Source organism: Chelonia mydas, chromosome 13 (genome assembly GCF_015237465.2).
Source record: "Chelonia mydas isolate rCheMyd1 chromosome 13, rCheMyd1.pri.v2, whole genome shotgun sequence".
In the NCBI taxonomy this organism is placed as follows: Eukaryota; Metazoa; Chordata; order Testudines; family Cheloniidae; genus Chelonia; species Chelonia mydas.
This window is the reverse complement of record NC_051253.2, coordinates 40,638,788-40,661,191: the sequence shown is the minus strand read 5'-3', so window position 1 is coordinate 40,661,191 and position 22,404 is coordinate 40,638,788. Positions and strand designations below refer to the sequence as shown.

General features: G+C 54.4%; 2 protein-coding genes, 1 long non-coding RNA gene and 2 gene segments (V, D, J or C); 4 read left to right on the top strand and 1 right to left on the bottom strand.

Annotated features, from left to right (window-relative positions):
- The window catches only part of LOC102940154 (immunoglobulin epsilon heavy chain-like), a 1,331,510-nt gene that overhangs the window by 772,212 nt on the left and 536,894 nt on the right, over positions 1–22,404 (top strand). The gene's annotated exons all lie outside the window — the stretch shown is intronic.
- LOC119563587 overlaps positions 1–22,404 on the top strand; it is a 797,667-nt gene that overhangs the window by 258,401 nt on the left and 516,862 nt on the right.
- The window catches only part of LOC119568011, a 937,337-nt gene that overhangs the window by 760,136 nt on the left and 154,797 nt on the right, over positions 1–22,404 (top strand).
- Positions 1–22,404, top strand: part of LOC102948108 — an 883,083-nt gene that overhangs the window by 731,390 nt on the left and 129,289 nt on the right. The window contains exons 1-2 of one of the 5 annotated variants that reach the window (XM_037915295.2): positions 20,947–21,055; positions 21,150–21,462. The exons of the other annotated variants lie outside the window; for them this stretch is intronic. Of the exons in view, the coding sequence (XP_037771223.2) occupies positions 20,998–21,055; positions 21,150–21,462 (371 nt within the window). The 5' untranslated portion in view covers positions 20,947–20,997. Of the gene's footprint in view, positions 1–20,946; positions 21,056–21,149; positions 21,463–22,404 lie in introns of those variants that run through there. 5 annotated transcript variants of the gene reach the window in all.
- Positions 1–22,404, bottom strand: part of LOC122462699 — a 480,831-nt gene that overhangs the window by 378,216 nt on the left and 80,211 nt on the right. The gene's annotated exons all lie outside the window — the stretch shown is intronic.

The following is a 22,404-nucleotide window of genomic DNA, read 5'->3' as shown; positions in this document are numbered from 1 at the left end:
CTTGTCTGGCTTCCCCTTCTTGCATAGCTCAGTGATGGGGGTGGCTATGGCGCTAAAGTGGGGCACAAATCTTCGGTAGTATCCTGCCATCCCAATAAAGGCTTGGACCTGCTTTTTGGTGTGGGGAGCGGGCCAGTCTCTGATCACCTCCACCTTAGCTGGTTCCGGCTTTAGGCGGCCGCTCCCCACCCGATGGCCCAGGTAAGATACTTCAGCCATCCCCACCTTGCACTTCTCCGCTTTTACAGTCAGCCCAGCCCCCTGGAGTCGGTCCAGCACTTGTCTAACCTGGGACACGTGGTCCTCCCAGGTCTGGCTAAAGACACAGATGTCGTCAATATACGCCACGGCAAAACTCTCCATCCCCCTCAGGAGCTGGTCCACCAGGCGCTGGAAGGTGGCCGGCGCTCCCTTGAGGCCGAAAGGCAGGGTCAGGAACTCATAGAGCCCCAGAGGGGTGATAAAGGCTGATTTCAGCCGGGCATCTGCATCCAGCGGCACTTGCCAGTAGCCCTTTGTAAGGTCCATGGTGGTAAGGTATCGAGCTCCTCCCAGCTTGTCTAGGAGCTCGTCCGGCCTGGGCATGGGGTAGGCATCAGATACAGTGATGGCATTGAGCTTCCGATAGTCCACACAGAACCGGACTGACCCATCCTTTTTGGGGACCAGCACCACCGGCGAGGCCCAAGGGCTGGCCGATGGCTGGATCACCCCCAAAGCCAGCATGTCCCGGACCTCTCTTTCCAGGTCCTGTAGGTGTTGGGCACCACCCGATCTGGGGCCACCACCTCGGGCCGGGCCAGCGTCACCTCCGCACCCATATCCCAGTATCCATTGACCTTCCTCCCATCCACCTCCAGGGGAACAAGGCACTCTCTCCGGAGGGACAGCCCCGCACCCACCCTGTAAACGGAGCACCCTGAGTCCAGAGCCTCCAGCCCTCTGGCGGGGCTGGCTGGGGGTATTCTTCCCTCCTGAGCAGGTGGCAAACTGGTAGCCCCCCTTGCCTGGGTCGTCTGCCCTTCGTCCAGCTGAGTCCCTACCCAGTTAACCCTGGGTAGGTTGGGTCTGCTCAGTTTGTCCCTGAGCCCGGGGCACTGGGTCCGTACGTGGCCTCTCTGGCCACAGTGATAGCAGCTCAGGTCACGTTGGTCCCCTCGAGCGGGTCGGAGGGGCCCGACACCAGGCGTTCCCCTTGGGAGGGGGTTCTCCCTATTTCCCCGCTGGGAGGCCCCATGGTGACTTTCTCTCTGCATCCGTACCGACAGCTGTTTTCCAACCAGCCTGGACGCACTAATCTGACTGTCCACCGGGTGCAGACGGGGTCGCACCCACCGATAAGATGCTCCCCCTTCCGAGTCACAGGGAAAACTGCTCAGGACCTGGAAAGAGAGGTCCGGGACATGCTGGCTTTGGGGGTGATCCAGCCATCGGCCAGCCCTTGGGCCTCGCCGGTGGTGCTGGTCCCCAAAAGGAATGGGTCAGTCCGGTTCTGTGTGGACTATCGGAAGCTCAGTGCCATCACTGTATCTGATGCCTACCCCATGCCCAGGCCTGACGAGCTCCTAGACAAGCTGGGAGGAGCTCGATACCTTACCACCATGGATCTTACAAAGGGCTACTGGCAAGTGCCGCTGGATGCAGATGCCCGGCTGAAATTGGCCTTTATCACCCCTCTGGGGCTCTGTGAGTTCCTGACCCTGCCTTTCGGCCTCAAGGGAGCGCCGGCCACCTTCCAGCGTCTGGTGGACCAGCTACTGAGGGGGATGGAGAGTTTTGCCATGGTGTATATTGATGGCATCTGTGTCTTTAGCCAGACCTGGAAGGACCACGTGTCCCAGGTTAGACAAGTGCTGGACCGACTCCAGGGGGCTGGGCTGACTGTAAAATTGGAGAAGTGCAAGGTGGGGATGGCTGAAGTATCTTACCTGGGCCATCGGGTGTGGAGTGGCCGCCTAAAGCCGGAACCAGCCAAGGTGGAGGTGATCAGAGACTGGCCCGCTCCCCACACCAAAAAGCAGGTCCAAGCCTTTATTGGGATGGCAGGATACTACCAAAGATTTGTGCCCCACTTTAGCGCCATAGCCACCCCCATCACTGAGCTATGCAAGAAGGGGAAGCCAGACAAGGTGGTCTGGATCGAACAGTGCCAGGAGGCTTTCCGGGCGCTGAAGGAGGCTCTGGTCAGTGGCCCAGTTCTGGCAAACCCAGACTTTGACAAGCCCTTTGTGGTGTTCACCGACGCCTCCGACACGGGACTGGGGGCGGTGTTAATGCAGGAGGATGAAAAGGGGGAGAGACACCCCATCGTGTATCTGAGCAAGAAGTTGCTACCCCGGGAGCAACACTACGCGGCCATCGAGAAGGAGTGCCTGGCCATGGTGTGGTCCCTCAAGAAACTAGAGCCCTATCTCTTTGGGCGACATTTCACCGTCTACACCGACCCCTCTCCCCTGACCTGGCTGCACCAGATGAAAGGAGCCAGCGCCAAACTCCTGAGGTGGAGCCTGCTCCTGCAGGATTACGACATGGACGTGGTCCATGGGAAGGGAAGTGCCAACCTGATAGCGGATGCGCTGTCCCGGAGAGGGGGCCCCGAACTTCCCCAGGTCACTGGTCAGCGTGAGCCCGCTCAGTTCAGTCTCGAAGGGGGGAGAGATGTGACGATGTGATTCAGCAGGGAGGGGGGAGTGTTGACCTGGGAATGTGCCCTGGGGATGGGAGACCTGAGAGCCTGTCACCTGAGCCAGGAGGGGGAGGGGGAGGTAACACCTCTGCCCAGGAATGTGGACGGAGGCTGCAGCAGGGAACCTGCTGGGTGGGTTTAGTTTCAGTTTGGGGCTGGGTGGAGGAACACAGGGAACCCCAGGGCTGGGGTCTAAGCTCCCTGCTCCCCCAGAAGGACTTCACTGAGGGGTCCTGGGTGTACCCACAAGCTCCGTTTTGGACTGTGTTCCTGTTGTCCAATAAACCTTCTGTTTTACTGGCTGGCTGAGAGTCTCAGTGAATCCCAGGAAGAGAGGTGCAGGGCCTGGACTCCCCCACACTCCGTGACAGTGATGCTCACAATTCCCTTGTGTCCTGTCCCGTCATTTCCAGTTTTCCTGGGGGTTTAAAGGGACTTTTAATTGTGAGCTCTGGGCAAAGAGGGCAAAGCCCTCCTTGCTCACACAAACCCTCTGTCCTTGCATTGATTGAAGCTCAAAGGAACCCCACTTTATACTCGCGAACACACAGTGCCAAGATGCCACGGTGATGGGCGCCAGTCTCAGCACCTGGACAGATGGAACCAGAGGAGTGATTATGAGGCACCAACAATCAACACCAACAACCTGGGAGAGACACCCAAAAAAAGAGGCACTGGAAATCATATTTATCCTCATATTTATCCTGGAACAAAATCCCACCTGCCAAGGAATTGCAGCAACCCAGAGCGAGCTGTGCAGGGGCCGAATTCATGATTCCTGGTGCTGGGGGGTGGGGGGGCATTTATTCCTAATAAAAAAAACACTCCTGATGGAACAGTCTTGGGGTTTCTTTTCCCTCTCCAGCCTGCCTTTAGGTGAGAATTTAGAGGAGACCCAGACAGAGAGACGGAAATTATGTATTTTAGGTGTTAAGTGACAGAGATTAGGGGTATGTTTTCGGTTAGGTCAAAGAATAATTGAGGACTGGAGTTAGGGGATAAGTATCGGGTTCTGGTTGGGGCAAGGGTTCAGTAGGCAAATTAAAATTAGGATCGGGACCAGAGCTCCAGATAGAGGACAGAGTTAGGATTAGGGGTAAGGTTAGAAATCAGTGTGTGATTATGGTTATGATTAAATTTAGGGGAAGGGTAAAATGAAAAAAATTAAAAGAGGGTGTTGAATAGCAGAGTTAAAGTGATTCTTTATCTTGATAAGGATAAAGTCCACAAAACAGAATCAAAATAAGTAGAACACTAATACCCTTCGGACCAGACTTTTAATCTTAGCTAATTGCCTAACGCGCACTGAAATCAAGGGGAGGGAGGGGCTTCAACCCCTTTACAAACCTTCTGGCCAATTCAAATTTAGAAACCTCCTTGCCCATGTTCCCATATCGCCCACCACCTTCCCCAGCCACGCAGGATGTTCCCTGGTACCCACAGGGACACACCAATAGAAATTCTCTCCAGGTAGATGACGTTGGGGTGAACTCGGGACATTTTATGACACTTTCCATGAGTCAATCGGTTCAAAGGCTTCCTCAGAGCGCGAACCTACCGGTAACTCAGGGGGAGGGTTAGGAAGAAACTTCCCCTCTCAGCGGCATATTCCACAATATCCCACTAGGGGGCAGCCTGGCGCCACCCTCTGCAGCTTCTGTCCCTGGCCGCGGACACAGACAGCGGGACTCTGGGTCAGACCAGCCCCAGCAATTCCCCGTCTCCTTCCGTGCTGGGAGGGGAAATACCCGGTGATCCGGGGGAGAGCGGAGATGGGCTCTCGCCCTGCTTCATACTCCGGGGCGCTGTGACTCCCAACCAAGTTTTCACTCTATAAGAGAAGCATTTAGGGCCAGCTCCGAACCCCTTGGCACTGAAGGCAGCGATGGTCTCTGGTGAGGCCCTGGGAGCCCTGCCCGGTCTCACTGACTCTCCCCGGGGGAACGTGCAGAGAGCTGGAGGCTCCCTCTCGCCCTGGCAAATGCAGCCACGGCCCCTTTCCATCCAACCAGAGCCCGTCCCGCCGGCCCCTTTCATCTCCATCCCTGCTGGGTGAAACCCACATGCAAATCCCTGCCCCGGGGGGTGGGGGGGGGGGGCACCTGTTTAAATACAGACCCCTGGTTATAGCAGCCTCAGTCTCTCCCCAGACAGCAAGCCGCTCGCTTCTGCCTGTTGGGAAGTTTCCCTCATTGCATGAAAACGAGAATGAAATCTCTGTTGCTTTTCCTTTTCCTGCTCTCTGCCACCACCAGTGAGTGTCTATGGGGCAGTGGGGGGTATTGGTGACAGATCCCTGGGGGGTCTCTGTGGCTAATGCCTTTCTTGCTTTCTTTCCCTTTCCCCAGGTGTCCTCTCCCAGGTGCAGCTGGTCCAGTCTGGCCCTGGGACGGTGAAGCCCGGAGAGACCCTCACCCTGACCTGTGCTGTCTCCGGGTTCTCCATCTCTACTCAGTATTACACCTGGAACTGGATCCGGCAGCCCCCCGGGAAAGGGCTGGAGTGGATGGGGTATGTGTACCCCTATAGTAGCGGGAGCACAAGCTACGCCCCGTCTCTCCAAGGCCGAATCACCATCTCTGGAGACACCGCCAAGAACCAGGTCTCCCTGCAGCTCCGCTCGCTGACAGCCGCGGACACCGCCACGTATTACTGCGCCAGAGACACGGTGACACGGGGCAGAGCGGGGCTGGCACAAAAAGGGGAAGCGGTTTCTGAACAGCCCAGGGAGGCCAGAGTTACAGAGTGGAGCCCTGCAGAGAAAGAGGCACACAGGGTGAACTCACTGTGAAAACCATCCAAATAGCTGGGGGCGGGGGTTGTTTGTTTGTCTGGTTTAAACCATGAAGAATGTACCCAGTTCCTCCGGACACGCCTCGCCTTTGAGCTGCCACAGAAATCATGGCAAACGCACGGACAAAACACAGGTGTTTCCTCCCTTTCCAGCGGCTGTCGGAGCGGGCAGGGAAAGATTCACGGAATTCAGAGCCACAAAATAATCGCACCGTGTGTCCGTTCCCCGTGTGTGTGTCACGGTGCGTGTCAGGTGTGCACCGGGAAGGCCACGGTCTTTGCCTTCGGAAGAGAGTGAGGGGCGCGCGCACAGACACACGCAGGGAGGGAGGGAAGGAGGGAGAAGAAGTCCGATTTTCTCCAGTAGGCGGCAGCAGTCCGACACACCCATACAGGGGGCGACAGAGAGAGCGCAAATCCCAGGCTGCCCAGTAGGTGGCAGCAGTCCGACCCCCCCCCCCCCCCGGGCTGCCCCGTGTGAGAGGCGCCGCAGACGAAGGTGCCGCGTCCTCCCCAGCGTGGGCGGCAGCCGCTGCCCCGAGTCCCGCCAGCACCGCCCTTGGTATGCACAGCCCGGAAGCTGCTCCGGCTCCCCACACCCCATTCCCTCCCCTTCCCTACAGCCGCTGGTCAGTCTCCGGGGCGGAACCAGCCTTCCTCTCCCTGCAGCTGCGGTTCCGTCCTCATCCGGCCCTCCCGGGAGAGACCCGCAGCTCGGGACATCTCCTGGGCATGGTCTGGATCCATGGCAGGTGCCCCGCGCGTGCTGGAGTAGCCCGTGCTCCAAGGGAGAGACACGCACTGATTTCCCGGGACTGTGAGGGGTTGGATCACAGAAACCCCTTTGGGGCTGCCAACTGATGTGCCAAGGCTGCTTCTGCTTTCTTGCCCTGGCAGCTTGGGACTTCAGTGCCCTGCCTGGCTTGAGCCAGACCCCTTAGCCTGCTGCAAACCCAGACCATGTCCACTTCCCCTGACAGCTGTAGGCTCAACTGAAAGTAGTTTAAGAAGTGTTCCTGTCTTTAACAGTTGCCCAACTCCCAATGGGGTCCAAACCCCAAATAAATCTGTTTTACCCAGTATAAAGCTTATACAGGGTAAACTCATAAATTGTTCTCCCTCTACAACACTGATAGAGAGATATACACAGCTGCCCTCCCCCCCCCCCCCCCCATTAATGCTTATTCTGGGTTAAATAATCAGTAGAAAGTGATTTTATTAAATACAGAAAGTAGGACTTAAGTGGTTCCAAGTAGTAACAGACAGAACAAAGTGAATTACCAAGTAAAATAAAATAAAACCTGCAAGTCTATGCCTAATACAGTAAGAAAACTGAATACAGATAGAACCTCACCCTCAGAGGAGTTCCAGTAAGCTTCCTTTTACAGACTAATCTCCTTCTAGTCTGGGCCCAGCAATCACTCACACCCCCTGTAGTTACTGTCCTTTGTTCCAGTTTCCTTCAGGTATTCTTGGGGGTGGAGAGGCTATCACTTGAGCCAGCTGAAGACCAAATGGAGGGGTCTCCCAGGGGTTTAAATAGACTTTCTCTTGTGGGTGGATACCCCTCCCTCCCCCTGTGTAGAATTCCAGCTACAAGATAGAGGTTTGGAGTCACATGGGCAAGTCACATGCCCATGCATAACTCAGAAGTTACAGGTAGCAGCCATGGTTCACATGCTACCTTGAACGTCCTCATATAGACTTCTTATGTGGATTGGAGCCTTCCAAGATCCATTGTCCATTAAGTGCTTCTTGACTGGGCACTTAATGTGCAAATTCCTTTCTAAAGAAGCTGACCAAATGACTTATTAAGGTTATTTAAAATCAAACAAGTATACAGCCAGTATTCATAACTTCGAATACAACAATGACACATGCATATAAATAGGATGAATATATTCAGTAGATCATAATCTTTACATAGATATGTTACATGGCATATGTAGCATAAAACATATTCCAGTTAAGTCATATATACATTCATAAGCATATTTCCATAAAGCCTTACGGGGTGCACCGTCACACAAACCTCTGGTTCTAGGAGCCACAGTCTCTCCCCAGACACAGAACTACCGGGTCCTGTCCACTGGTGAGTTTCCCTCCTTGAATAAAAACGAGAATGAAATCTCTTCTGCTTTTCCTTTCCCTGTTCTCCTCCCTCAGGAGTGAGTGTCTATGGGGCAGTGGGGGAATTAGGGGGACACACATACACAGAGACACACCAATATTCAGTGGCTAATTCTCTCCTTGCTTTATTTTTTTTTCCCCAGGTGTCCTGTGTCAAGTGCAGCGGATCCACTCCAGCCCAGGAGCGGCGAAGCCCGGAGAGACCCTCACCCTGACCTGCGCTGTCTCTGGGGTCTCCATCACTGACAGCAGTTACATCTGAGACTGGGTCCGGCAGCCTCTCAGGAAAGGGCTGGGGCAGACGGGATGGGCGTATCCATATAGCAGCAGCAACACACACCCTGCCCCGTCTCTCCAGGGCCGAATCACCATCCCTGGAGACACCGCCAGGAACCAGGTCTCCCTGCAGCTCCGCCCGCTGACAGCTGCAGACACCGCCACCTATCACTGTGCCAGGAGAGCACCACAGTGACACGGAGCAGAGCAGGGACTGGTACAAAAAGGGGAAGCAGTTTCCATGCAGGGCCTTTAACATCTCACAACTTCCATTACCTGTAGGCTTGGATGGATTGGATTTTTATTGATAAAAGCTGGTAAACATAAATTTCAGCAAATACACACACAGCCCCTGCCCTGCCTCCAAAGACCTATTTCCATCCATCATCACTGAAATCTACAAATTTTCAAAGTAAAGAAAAGCTTAGAACTCATAATTTGGTGCAACTCTGTAACCCTTAAAAATGTTTTCAAATAAACCTCAATATTGGCTGTCACAACAATAATTTTTAAGAACCCAAACTCTGCCATCCCAAATTATCTCCCATTTTGCTAGGCTACAGGCCAGTAATTTTCACAGGATCCAGAATATTACTTCCAGCCCAGACACATGTCAGAGACAGTCCTTCCATCAACTCACTGTGGGTGGAGCTGATCTGGCTGCTAACCCAAGGGGAGAGTCTCAATGAGACAAGTGGGACTGGAATTATCAAAGAGCTCAAAGCACCCAACAATCTAGGTGAGACACCCACAAAAACGGAGGCACCGGAAGTCATATTTATCCTCCTGGCACAAAATCGCACAGGCCTCGGTATTGCAGCAACCTAGTGAGTTGTGCAGGGGCCGAATTGGTGATTCCCGGGTGCCAGGGGCCATTTGTCCCTAATAAACAAACACTTGGGATGGAATAGTCTTGGGGTTTCTCTTCCCTCTCCTGGTTGTCCATTAGCTGAGAATTTAGAGAAGACCCATAGACAGGGCAATAATATATTTTAGGTCTTAAGTGAAAGGGATTATGGGTACAGTCAAGATTAGGTTAAAGAAAAATGTGGGACTGGCGTTAGGGGATAAATACAGGCTTATGATTAGGGCGAGGGCTCAGGATTCCAATTCGAATTAGAACAGGGAGTAGAGTTTGAGATAGAGAACAGAGTTAGGATTAGAAGGTTAGAAATAAAAGGAGGCTTAGGTTATGGTTAGAGGAAGGGTATGATGACAATATGGAGTCAAAATAAGTAGAACTCTAAAGCAACAAGGACTAGATTTTTAACATTATTCAATGGCCTAACACACTAAATCAACGGGAGGTAGGAGCTTCAACAACTTTATATGTGAACAAACATGGCTGTGGCACCATACTTTCTATTTAAGCAAGAGATCATAGACTATCAGGGTTGGAAGGGACCTCAGGAGGTCATCTAGTCCAACCCCCTGCTCAAAGCAGGACCAATCGCCAATTTTTGCCCCAGATCCCTAAATGGCCCCCTCAAGGATTGAACTCACAACCCTGGGTTTAGCAAGCCAATGCTCAAACCACTGATCTATCCCTCCCCCCAGGCCACACACTGCAAACTGGAGGCCACTGTTAAGTGCATTGTCACTTGTTCATCCTGAAGTTGAACACTGGTTCTGAACAAGACCAGCAAATGCTCACTGTCTTTCTGCAAGAAACTCAGCTGACTGGCTAGAAGCATGCGGTGCAACAGTGAAAGACTCAACAGTTGAAAAAGTGAAGAAATCTCTCTGTACATTCAAAAAAATTGCATACATGGCTGATGAATGCACCGACGCAAATGGGAATCAAGTATTAAGTCACTGTGTACGTTATCCTGATGTCAGTGGTAGACCAGTAGATGCATTTCTAGATGTTCAAGTTATAGAAGACACATCGGCTGCATCTGTGACAACCCACATCTTAGAAGAGTTAAATGCTTGTCAATTGGACCCCAGATAGATGGCTGCTTGTGCATTTGATGGAGTTGCAAACTTTTCTGGAAGACATGGTGGAGTACAAGCTTTGCTCAAAGAAAAGTGTAAACCCTAATCTCTCCTATACATGCTGCAGAGGTCATCTACTCCAGCTAGCACTAGGACAAGCTGCAGACTCTTCAAAAGACATTTAAAAAGCTATACATTTAGTGTCTTCTTTATATTCTTTTTTCAGCAAGTGTCCAAAAAGACTGAATATCTTGGAAAATATAGAAGATACACTGGGACTGAAGTTCATATTCGTCCAACCTGGGAAAACCCGCTGGCTTTCTCATGAGCGATCGTTGGCTGTTGTCTTAAAATTACTCCAGCCATTATTACTGGCTTTGGAAAGTATCTACCAAGATGGGATGGATCTAAGTAGTGAGGCTGGTGGATACTTTTGCTATTACGTTCAGAGAAGACTATTGCCATTCTCTCTCTTGTAAGTCTACTGTTGAAACCACTTGGGTCATTAAACAATGCCATCCAGGCATCTGCTAGGACAGTAGTAGATCTTTGTCCGGCAGTAGAAGCTACATTTGGATCAATCAGAGAGCTATCCTTTGGAAAAGTACTGGAAGAAGAAAAGACTTCAGTCCAGAAGTTGACTAATGAAGGCATTTATATTGAATCCTTAAGTGAAGAGGACAAGAAGTGTTTGTTAAGACAACTGAAAAAGTACACAGACTTGATTCTTAAAAATCTACAACAGCGACTTCTGGATTCTACTGAACCTCTACGTAGCTTTTACAGATCCCTGTCCTATAAAACACTGATGGTTGAGTGGAGTGAGGCACTACCAGCAATGGGGCTGCCTTGTGCTCAGGACAGAATAGAGAATTTGAACACAGAGTGGAATACCATACGACGAATGAATGAAGATTTGACCTCATCTTCTTTTTTATCATCGCTAGTGGCTTGACCGGATCTTTGTGCTCTGTTTCCTGGGCTGAAAGAAGTAGGAATTCATCTCTTGCCACTCCCAGTCACAACAGCTACAGCTGAGCGTTGTTTTTCATCACTGAATAGAATCTTGTGTTCTGAAAGAAGTCGCCTTCTGCCTGATCATGTGAATGAACTAATGAGCATATCCATGGAAGGAATGGAAATACCGGACACACAAGAAGCCACCAAAGATGAACACATGGCATTCAAGAAGTTCATTAACAGAGTTGTGGGAAATTATAACAAGAAACCAAGAAGGATGTAGACGTAGTGCTTCATAGAAGGCTTGAGTAGCCAACTCTAATTTGTGTGATGATTTTAAAACATGAGTTAAATCTAATAAAATGGTCATGAAACACTTTTCAGTTTTTACTATGGTGCCATAGAGCCACCTTCACCCTCATGGTCTCACCCGCATCAGCCCTGACCCCTCCCTCCCGTAAATTCGAACCCCGCTCCCCCATTTCAATTCCTGGGGGGGAAACTGTGAGTCACCATCTCTGCGGAGTCCTCCAAGAACCAGATCTCCCTGCATCTCCGCTCACTGAAACCCGCAGGCACCACCGCGTGTTACTGTGCCTGGAGACACAGGGCACAGAGCAAAGCAGGGACTGGTAGAAATACCCCTCCTGCAGTTCAGATTCTGCCCTGTGTCCTGCCATCACAGCCTGTGTTCTGGCAAAGCCCAGGAGCTGCATCTTCTCTCCATTCCCTTTTCCTTCCCTGTCCCCAGAGCTGATTTTCAGGCTCTGCGGCCTAAACCAACCCTTCCCCCACATTCAGCTGCTGCTCCTTCCCCATCTGGCATTCCCACGAGAGTGTGGTTTCCCCAAGGACACTGTTTATATCTATTTCATATGCCCAACACATTTTCCGAATAGCCACCACTCCAATACAGGGACACCTTTTACTCAAAGGTGGAGAAAGAAAGAAAGAAAGAAAGAAAGAAAGAAAGAAAGAAAGAAAGAAAGAAAGAAAGAAAGAAAGAAAGGGTCAGATCACCCAGCATTCGCTCATAGCTGGTTCATTTCCCTGCCCTGTTACACGGCTCTGAGAGAGCCACTGAACAAAGGAGCTCTGGTGGTTTCAGCTCCTTTTCAACCGTGATGCCCGCGTGTCTGATCTTTATGCAAATTTCCCAGTCGGGTTCCCCATTTAAATAGCAGCTCCTGGGTTCTCACGGAACCCGCCTGCTCAGGGGCTGAAGTGAATTTCATTCTTTGTCCTTTTTTCTCATCTTTTCAAGAGGATGGAAAAGGCGTTGTCACTTCTGGTTTTACTCGCTCTCTCGCCCTGTAAGTCAGGAGGAGAAATCCGGGGGGAAATGATCAAACCCTGAGGAAGAGCGGTCAGGATTTAACTGTAACGTTTCCTGTCTTTGCAGGTGCCCGGTCCCAAATCCAGCTGGCCCAGTCCGGGCCGGGCGTGGTGAAGCCTGGAGAGCCCCTCACACAGACCTGCGCCGTGTCTGGTTACACCATATCTTCTGGCTCTGACTGGGCTTGGATCCGGCAGGCTCCTGGGAAAGGCTTGGAGTACATGGGGTATGTATATGCAGCTAGTGAGAGCACAAACTACGCCCCGTCTCTCCAAGGCCGAGTCACCATCTCTGCAGACACCGCCAAGAACCAGGTCCCCCTGCAGCTCCGCTCGCTGACAGCCGCAGACACCGGCACCTGTTACTGCGCCAGGAGAGACACGGTGACCCCGAGCAGAGCAGGACCTGTACCAAAAGGGGAAGCGGTTTCTATACAGACATTCAGGGCATTTAACGCTGTGATTTTCCTCTCAGAGGGACACAGGCAGGAATCGAGAAGGAGAGCATTTTTCGAGACATGATTTCAGAAAGTTCACACAAGGAAACGATGCCCTGATATTGCAGAACAGCAGTGACAAGAATGTCACTTCTCATTGCAGGACTAAGGGTTAAACAAGTAAATCACACGCAGGCAAACCCCAACTCTCACCATGTTCTCTCATCCCCAGCTGCTTCCCTCCCACTCACCTGCCATTCACACCTCAGGATTCACGGCTGAGCCTCAATCTTGCTTAGGCATAGCAGAAAGCCATTATCTGTAGATAGGCGTCTCTCATGGGCTGTCGTGAGTTCAGTGTCCTTTTGAGGGGCAACCAATTTGAATGGTCCCTCCAAGATATGCTGGCTAATTACTTTGTGGGCGTTACTCCAGGAGCAAACATTTGAAATCCAGACATAAAGCCAATATTCATAACTTCAAAAACAAAAACGATACACGCATACGGAGTGTATAATCATAACCAGCAAATCATAACCTTTCCATAGACATCTTACATGCAACATTTTGTACAAGATTTGTTGCAAATATATAACAGTGGTTGCAACAATGATCTATATGGCCATATTTTAATTGCATAATGTCACACCTTGTTGTGACGATGTGACGCAGCAGGGAGGGGGGAGTGTTGACCTGGGAATGTGCCCTGGGGACGGGAGACCTGAGAGCCTGTCACCTGAGCCGGGAGGGGGAGGGGGAGGTAACACCTCTGCCCAGGAATGTGGACGGAGGCTGCAGCAGGAAACCTGCTGGGTGGGTTTAGTTTCAGTTTGGGGCTGGGTGGAGGAACACAGGGAACCCCAGGGCTGGGGTCTAAGCTCCCTGCTCCCCTAGAAGGACTTGACTGAGGGGTCCTGGGTGTACCCACAAGCTCTGTTTTGGACTGTGTTCCTGTTGTCCAATAAACCTTCTGTTTTACTGGCTGGCTGAGAGTCTCAGTGAATCCCAGGAAGAGGGGTGCAGGGCCTGGACTCCCCCACACTCCGTGACAACTGGTGGCAGCGGTGGGATCTACTGCACCCCGTGAACGGTGCTTCCTGCAGTAAGTGACGGGGGAACAGTAAAACGAAGGGGGATTGACGGGGACCAGGCGTGCTGAAGATTCAGAGAGAGACGGTTCCAGGGGGCGGTTAACCCCTGGGAGTGTGTGACCAGAGAGAAGGACTTTTGCAGTAACAGGGTCCCCCGGGGGATTGCAGCGAGCGGTCCCAGGGGCGGAGGAGTCTGCAGCTCGACCCTGGCAAAGAGGTGGTGACCTCAAGAAGGACTGGCACACTAGGGGCTTTTCCTGGAAGCCGTGGAAAGCTGCCCGGCCTGTGAGTGGCCAGCCGGGAGATGCACGCTAAATGCCTTAAGAGTGACCTGGTGGAGCTGTGCAGGCAGAGGGGGCTGCGCATCGGGAGGTCCACCAAGGAACAGCTGATTGCCCAGCTGGAGGAGAGGGATCGCTTGGATGACCCGATCCCTGTCCCTGAGGGAAGCCGCCCGGGGGACGCAGCGTGGGCCCTGGGGCCTAACCAGGCTGGGAGGGGTCAGACTGCTGCCGAGGACATCCCGAGACCCTTCCTACCTATGCCTGGGGGAGGGGTTGGGGGAAGCCCAGCGAATACCGAGGGTACCCTGACCCCAGCAGCCAGCAGGGGATCCTCCCGGCGGAGCTCCCCATCCCTGGAGCGGATGCGGCTGGACTGGGAGAGGGAGATGAAAATGAGGGAGCTGGAGGATCACGAAAAACAACGTCAACATGAGGAGAAACAACGTCAACATGAGCAAGAGGAGAAGGAGAAACAACGTCAACATGAGCAGGAGGAGAAGGAGAGGGAGCGTCAGGAGAAGGAGAAACAAAGACAGCATGAACTGGAGCTGGCCAGGCTGAGGAGCAGTGGGGTCCCTGCTGCGGTGAGTGAGGGGGGACCCAAGACTGCAAGGAGCTTTGATAAGTGCCTCCTGGCCCAGCGGAAGGAGGGGGAGGACATAGATAGCTTCCTGACAGCCTTTGAGAATGCCTGCGAGATGCACAGGGTTGACCCTGCAGACAGGCTCCAGTTCCTCACCCCCTTACTGGACCCCAAAGCCGTGGAGGTGTACAGCCGAATGACAGGGGCGGAGGCAGGGGACTACGAACTGTTCAAACAGGCCCTGCTCCGTGAGTTTGGGCTGACCCCCGAGATGTACCGGAGAAGGTTCCGGAGTCAGCGTAAAACGCCTGAGGTCACCTACCTACAACTGGTCAACCGGATGCAGGGATATGCCCGCAAGTGGACAGCTGGGGCCCAAGCTAAAGAGGACCTGCTTGACCTAATCGTACTGGAGCAACTGTATGAACAGTGCCCTTCCGACCTGAGGCTGTGGCTGGTGGACAAAAAGCTCGAGAACCCCCAGCAGGCAGGGCAGCTGGCCAACGAGTTTGTGAACAGTCGGTCAGGGGGTAGCCGGGAGGAGTCCCAAAAGAACAGGCCCCCCCCGGATGCAGAGAGAAAGTCACCATGGGGCCTCCCAGCGGGGAAATAGGGAAAACCCCCTCCAAAGGGGAATGCCTGGTGTCGGGCCCCTCCGACCCGCTCGAGGGGACCAAAGTGACCTGAGCTGCTATCACTGTGGCCAGAGAGGCCACGTACGGACCCAGTGCCCCGTGCTCAGGAACAAACTGAGCCGACCCAACCTACCCAGGGTTAACTGGGTAGGGACTCAGCTGGACGAGGGGCAGACGACCCAGGAAAGGGGGGCTACCAGTTTACCACCTGCTCAGGAGGGAAGAGTACCCCAGGCCAGCTCCGCCAGAGGGCCGGAGGCTCTGTACTCCGGGTGCTCGGTTTACAGGGTGGGCGCGGGGCTGTCCCTCCGGAGAGAGTGCCTTGTTCCCCTGGAGGTGGATGGGAGGAAGGTCAATGGATACTGGGATACGGGTGCGGAGGTGACGCTGGCCCGGCCCGAGGTGGTGGCCCCAGATCGGGTGGTGCCCAACACCTACCTGACCTTGACAGGGGTGGGCGGGACCCCATTTAAGGTGCCCGTGGCAAGGGTACACCTGAAATGGGGGGCCAAGGAGGGCCCCAAGGATGTGGGGGTACACCACCATTTGCCCACTGAAGTTTTGATGGGGGGAGACCTAGAGGACTGGCCAAGCAAGCCCCAGACCGCCCTGGTTGTGACCCGTAGCCAGAGCTGGCGAGGGGCACTGCACACTGACCTTGGGGAGGGTACCACACCGGAGGCGCAGGACCCTACCCTGGTGGGGAGGGAGCGCCGAGGGGCACGGCTCAGAGAGGCTGTGGCCTCAGACCTGGCCAATGAGGGGGAACCGGGCCCCATCCCTTCCCCAGCTGCTGAGTTCCAGGCTGAGTTGAGGAAAGATCCCTCCTTGCGGAAGCTCAGGGACCTGGCCAACCTCAGAGTGGTACGGACCATGAGGAGAGGCTGCCAGGAGAGGTTCCTGTGGGAGAAGGGGTTCCTGTACCGAGAATGGGCTCCCCCAAGGGAAGTAGAGTCCTGTGGGATCAGGCGGCAGCTGGTGGTCCCCCAGAAGTATCGCCGCAAGCTCCTGTACCTGGCCCATGACATCCCCCTCGCAGGGCACCAGGGAATCCGGCGCACCCGGCAGAGGTTGCTACAGAACTTTTACTGGCCTGGGGTCTTTACCACGGTCCGGCAGTATTGCCGATCCTGTGACCCCTGTCAGAGGGTGGGGAAGGCCTGGGACAAGGGGAAAGCGGCTTTGAGACCTTTGCCCATCATAGAGGAGCCTTTCCAGAAGGTGGCCATGGACATCGTGGGGCCTCTCAGCAAAACGACCCGGTCAGGGAAGAAATACATTCTGGTGGTGGTAGATTTTGCCACCCGCTACCCCGAGGCAGTGCCCTTAGCTTCCATTGAAGCAGACACCGTGGCAGATGCGCTCCTGACCATTTTCAGCCGCGTGGGGTTCCCCAAGGAAGTCTTGACAGACCAAGGCTCCAACTTCATGTCGGCCCTGCTCCGGTGCTTGTGGGAGAAATGTGGGGTCCGGCACAACTGGGCCTCAGCTTATCACCCCCAGTCCAATGGGCTGGTGGAGAGGTTCAATGGGATGCTAAAGATGATGCTGAAAACCTTTATGAACCAGCACCCGCAGGATTGGGACAAGTACTTACCTCACCTGCTGTTCGCGTACAGGGAGGTGCCCCAGGAGTCTACCAGATTTTCGCCTTTCGAACTGTTATATGGAAGGAGGGTGAGGGGCCCCCTGGACCTGATGAGAGACGAGTGGGAGGGGAAGGCCACTCCCGATGGAGAGTCAGTGGTGGAGTATGTCCTGATCTTCCGAGAGAGACTGGCTGAACTCATGGGCCTGGCCAGGGAGAATCTGGCCAGAGCCCAGAGGAAGCAGAAGGTCTGGTATGACCGCATGGCACGGGCCCGTGCCTACGCCACCAGGGATCAAGTGATGGTTCTCATCCCCGTGAGAAAGAACAAACTACAGGCCACCTGGGAGGGCCCTTTCAAGGTTGTCAAGCAGCTCAATGAGGTAAACTATGTGGTGGAGCTGTCAAACCGGGTGCACCACCGCCGGGTGTACCATGTGAATATGATGAAGCCATATTATGCCAGGGGGAATGTGGTGTTGGCCGTGTGCGGACAGTGGGAGGAGCAGGGAGATGACCCTTCAGTAGATCTATTCCCTGGGACCAGAGCTGGTTCCCCCCTGGAAACAATTCCCCTCTCGGATCAGCTAACCCCTGCCCAGCAAGCTGAGGTCAGGGGGGTGCTGCATCCGTACCGACAGCTGTTTTCCAACCAGCCTGGACGCACTAATCTGACTGTCCACCGGGTGCAGACGGGGTCGCACCCACCGATAAGATGCTCCCCCTTCCGAGTCACAGGGAAAACTGCTCAGGACCTGGAAAGAGAGGTCCGGGACATGCTGGCTTTGGGGGTGATCCAGCCATCGGCCAGCCCTTGGGCCTCGCCGGTGGTGCTGGTCCCCAAAAGGAATGGGTCAGTCCGGTTCTGTGTGGACTATCGGAAGCTCAGTGCCATCACTGTATCTGATGCCTACCCCATGCCCAGGCCTGACGAGCTCCTAGACAAGCTGGGAGGAGCTCGATACCTTACCACCATGGATCTTACAAAGGGCTACTGGCAAGTGCCGCTGGATGCAGATGCCCGGCTGAAATTGGCCTTTATCACCCCTCTGGGGCTCTATGAGTTCCTGACCCTGCCTTTCGGCCTCAAGGGAGCGCCGGCCACCTTCCAGCACCTGGTGGACCAGCTACTGAGGGGGATGGAGAGTTTTGCCATGGTGTATATTGATGGCATCTGTGTCTTTAGCCAGACCTGGAAGGACCACGTGTCCCAGGTTAGACAAGTGCTGGACCGACTCCAGGGGGCTGGGCTGACTGTAAAATTGGAGAAGTGCAAGGTGGGGATGGCTGAAGTATCTTACCTGGGCCATCGGGTGTGGAGTGGCCGCCTAAAGCCGGAACCAGCCAAGGTGGAGGTGATCAGAGACTGGCCTGCTCCCCACACCAAAAAGCAGGTCCAAGCCTTTATTGGGATGGCAGGATACTACCAAAGATTTGTGCCCCACTTTAGTGCCATAGCCACCCCCATCACTGAGCTATGCAAGAAGGGGAAGCCAGACAAGGTGGTCTGGATCGAACAGTGCCAGGAGGCTTTCCGGGCGCTGAAGGAGGCTCTTGTCAGTGGCCCAGTTCTGGCAAACCCAGACTTTGACAAGCCCTTTGTGGTGTTCACCGACGCCTCCGACACGGGACTGGGGGCGGTGTTAATGCAGGAGGATGAAAAGGGGGAGAGACACCCCATCGTGTATCTGAGCAAGAAGTTGCTACCCCGGGAGCAACACTACGCGGCCATCGAGAAGGAGTGCCTGGCCATGGTGTGGTCCCTCAAGAAACTAGAGCCCTATCTCTTTGGGCGACATTTCACCGTCTACACCGACCCCTCTCCCCTGACCTGGCTGCACCAGATGAAAGGAGCCAGTGCCAAACTCCTGAGGTGGAGCCTGCTCCTGCAGGATTACGACATGGACGTGGTCCATGGGAAGGGAAGTGCCAACCTGATAGCGGATGCGCTGTCCCGGAGAGGGGGCCCCGAACTTCCCCAGGTCACTGGTCAGCGTGAGCCCGCTCAGTTCAGTCTCGAAGGGGGGAGAGATGTGACGATGTGATTCAGCAGGGAGGGGGGAGTGTTGACCTGGGAATGTGCCCTGGGGATGGGAGACCTGAGAGCCTGTCACCTGAGCCAGGCGGAGGCGGGGGAGGGGGAGGTAACACCTCTGCCCGGGAATGTGGACGGAGGCTGCAGCAGGGAACCTGCTGGGTGGGTTTAGTTTCAGTTTGGGGCTGGGTGGAGGAACACAGGGAACCCCAGGGCTGGGGTCTAAGCTCCCTGCTCCCCCAGAAGGACTTGACTGAGGGGTCCTGGGTGTACCCACAAGCTCCGTTTTGGACTGTGTTCCTGTTGTCCAATAAATCTTCTGTTTTACTGGCTGGCTGAGAGTCTCAGTGAATCCCAGGAAGAGGGGTACAGGGCCTGGACTCCCCCACACTCCGTGACAGTGATGCTCACAATTCCCTTGTGTCCTGTCCCGTCATTTCCAGTTTTCCTGGGGGTTTAAAGGGACTTTTAATTGTGAGCTCTGGGCAAAGAGGGCAAAGCCCTCCTTGCTCACACAAACCCTCTGTCCTTGCCTTGATTGAAGCTCAAAGGAACCCCACTTTATACTCGCGAACACACAGTGCCAAGATGCCACGGTGATGGGCGCCAGTCTCAGCACCCGGACAGATAGAACCAGAGGAGTGATTATGAGGCGCCAACAATCAACACCAACAACCTGGGAGAGACACCCAAAAAAAGAGGCACTGGAAATCATATTTATCCTCATATTTATCCTGGAACAAAATCCCACCTGCCAAGGAATTGCAGCAACCCAGAGCGAGCTGTGCAGGGGCCGAATTCATGATTCCTGGTGCTGGGGGGTGGGGGGGCATTTATTCCTAATAAAAAAACACTCCTGATGGAACAGTCTTGGGGTTTCTTTTCCCTCTCCAGCCTGCCTTTAGGTGAGAATTTAGAGGAGACCCAGACAGAGAGACGGAAATTATGTATTTTAGGTGTTAAGTGACAGAGATTAGGGGTATGTTTTCGGTTAGGTCAAAGAATAATTGAGGACTGGAGTTAGGGGATAAGTATCGGGTTCTGGTTGGGGCAAGGGTTCAGTAGGCAAATTAAAATTAGGATCGGGACCAGAGCTCCAGATAGAGGACAGAGTTAGGATTAGGGGTAAGGTTAGAAATCAGTGTGTGATTATGGTTATGATTAAATTTAGGGGAAGGGTAAAATGAAAAAAATTAAAAGAGGGTGTTGAATAGCAGAGTTAAAGTGATTCTTTATCTTGGTAGGGATAAAGTCCACAAAACAGAATCAAAATAAGTAGAACACTAATACCCTTCGGACCAGACTTTTAATCTTAGCTAATTGCCTAACGCGCACTGAAATCAAGGGGAGGGAGGAGCTTCAACCCCTTTACAAACCCTCTGGCCAATTCAAATTTAGAAACCTCCTTGCCCATGTTCCCATATCGCCCACCACCTTCCCCAGCCACGCAGGATGTTCCCTGGTACCCACAGGGACACACCAATAGAAATTCTCTCCAGGTAGATGACGTTGGGGTGAACTCGGGACATTTTATGACACTTTCCATGAGTCAATCGGTTCAAAGGCTTCCTCAGAGCGCGAACCCACCGGTAATTCAGGGGGAGGGTTAGGAAGAAACTTCCCCTCTCAGCGGCATATTCCACAATATCCCACTAGGGGGGCAGCCTGGCGCCACCCTCTGCAGCTTCTGTCCCTGGCCGCGGACACAGACAGCGGGACTCTGGGTCAGACGAGCCCCGGCAATTCCCCGTCTCCTTCAGTGCTGGGAGGGGAAATACCCGGTGATCCGGGGGAGAGCGGAGATGGGCTCTCGCCCTGCTTCATACTCCGGGGCGCTGTGACTCCCAACCAAGTTTTCACTCTATAAGAGAAGCATTTAGGGCCAGCTCCGAGCCCCTTGGCACTGAAGGCAGCGATGGTCTCTGGTGAGGCCCTGGGAGCCCTGCCCGGTCTCACTGACTCTCCCCGGGGGAACGTGCAGAGAGCTGGAGGCTCCCTCTCGCCCTGGCAAATGCAGCCACGGCCCCTTTCCATCCAACCAGAGCCCGTCCCGCCGGCCCCTTTCATGTCCATCCCTGCTGGGTTAAACCCACATGCAAATCCCTGCCCCGGGGGGTGGGGGGGGGGGGCACCTGTTTAAATACAGACCCCTGGTTATAGCAGCCTCAGTCTCTCCCCAGACAGCAAGCCGCTCGCTTCTGCCTGTTGGGAAGTTTCCCTCATTGCATGAAAACGAGAATGAAATCTCTGTTGCTTTTCCTTTTCCTGCTCTCTGCCACCACCAGTGAGTGTCTATGGGGCAGTGGGGGGTATTGGTGACAGATCCCTGGGGGGTCTCTGTGGCTAATGCCTTTCTTGCTTTCTTTCCCTTTCCCCAGGTGTCCTCTCCCAGGTGCAGCTGGTCCAGTCTGGCCCTGGGGCGGTGAAGCCCGGAGAGACCCTCACCCTGACCTGTGCTGTCTCCGGGTTCTCCATCTCTACTCAGTATTACAGCTGGCACTGGATCCGGCAGCCCCCCGGGAAAGGGCTGGAGTGGATGGGGTATGTGTACCCGTATAGTAGCGGCAGCACAGGCTACGCCCCGTCTCTCCAAGGCCGAATCACCATCTCTGGAGACACCGCCAAGAACCAGTTCTCCCTGCAGCTCCGCTCGCTGACAGCCGCGGACACCGCCACGTATTACTGCGCCAGAGACACGGTGACGCGGGGCAGAGCGGGGCTGGCACAAAAAGGGGAAGCGGTTTCTGAACAGCCCGGGGAAGCCAGAGTTACAGAGTGGAGCCCTGCAGAGAAAGAGGCACACAGGGTGAACTCACTGTGAAAACCATCCAAATAGCTGGGGGCGGGGGTTGTTTGTTTGTCTGGTTTAAACCATGAAGAATGTACCCAGTTCCTCCGGACACGCCTCGCCTTTGAGCTGCCACAGAAATCATGGCAAACGCACGGACAAAACACAGGTGTTTCCTCCCTTTCCAGCGGCTGTCGGAGCGGGCAGGGAAAGATTCACGGAATTCAGAGCCACAAAATAATCGCACCGTGTGTCCGTTCCCCGTGTGTGTGTCACGGTGCGTGTCAGGTGTGCACCGGGAAGGCCACGGTCTTTGCCTTGGGAAGAGAGTGAGGGGGGCGAGCACAGACACACGCAGGGAGGGAGGGAAGGAGGGAGAAGAAGTCCGATTTTCTCCAGTAGGCGGCAGCAGTCCGACACACCCATACAGGGGGCGACAGAGAGAGCGCAAATCCCAGGCTGCCCAGTAGGTGGCAGCAGTCCGACACCCCCCCCCGCAGGGCTGCCCCGTGTGAGAGGCGCCGCAGACGAAGGTGCCGCGTCCTCCCCAGCGTGGGCGGCAGCCGCTGCCCCGTGTCCCGCCAGCACCGCCCTTGCTGTGCACAGCCCGGAAGCTGCTCCGGCTCCCCACACCCCATTCCCGCCCCTTCCCTACAGCCGTCGGTCAGTCTCCGGGGCGGAACCAGCCTTCCTCTCCCTGCAGCGCGGTTCCGTCCTCATCCGGCCCTCCCGGGAGAGACCCACAGCTCGGGACATCTCCTGGGCATGGTCTGGATCCATGGCAGGTGCCCCGCACGTGCTGGAGTAGCCCGTGCTCCAAGGGAGAGACACGCACTGATTTCCCG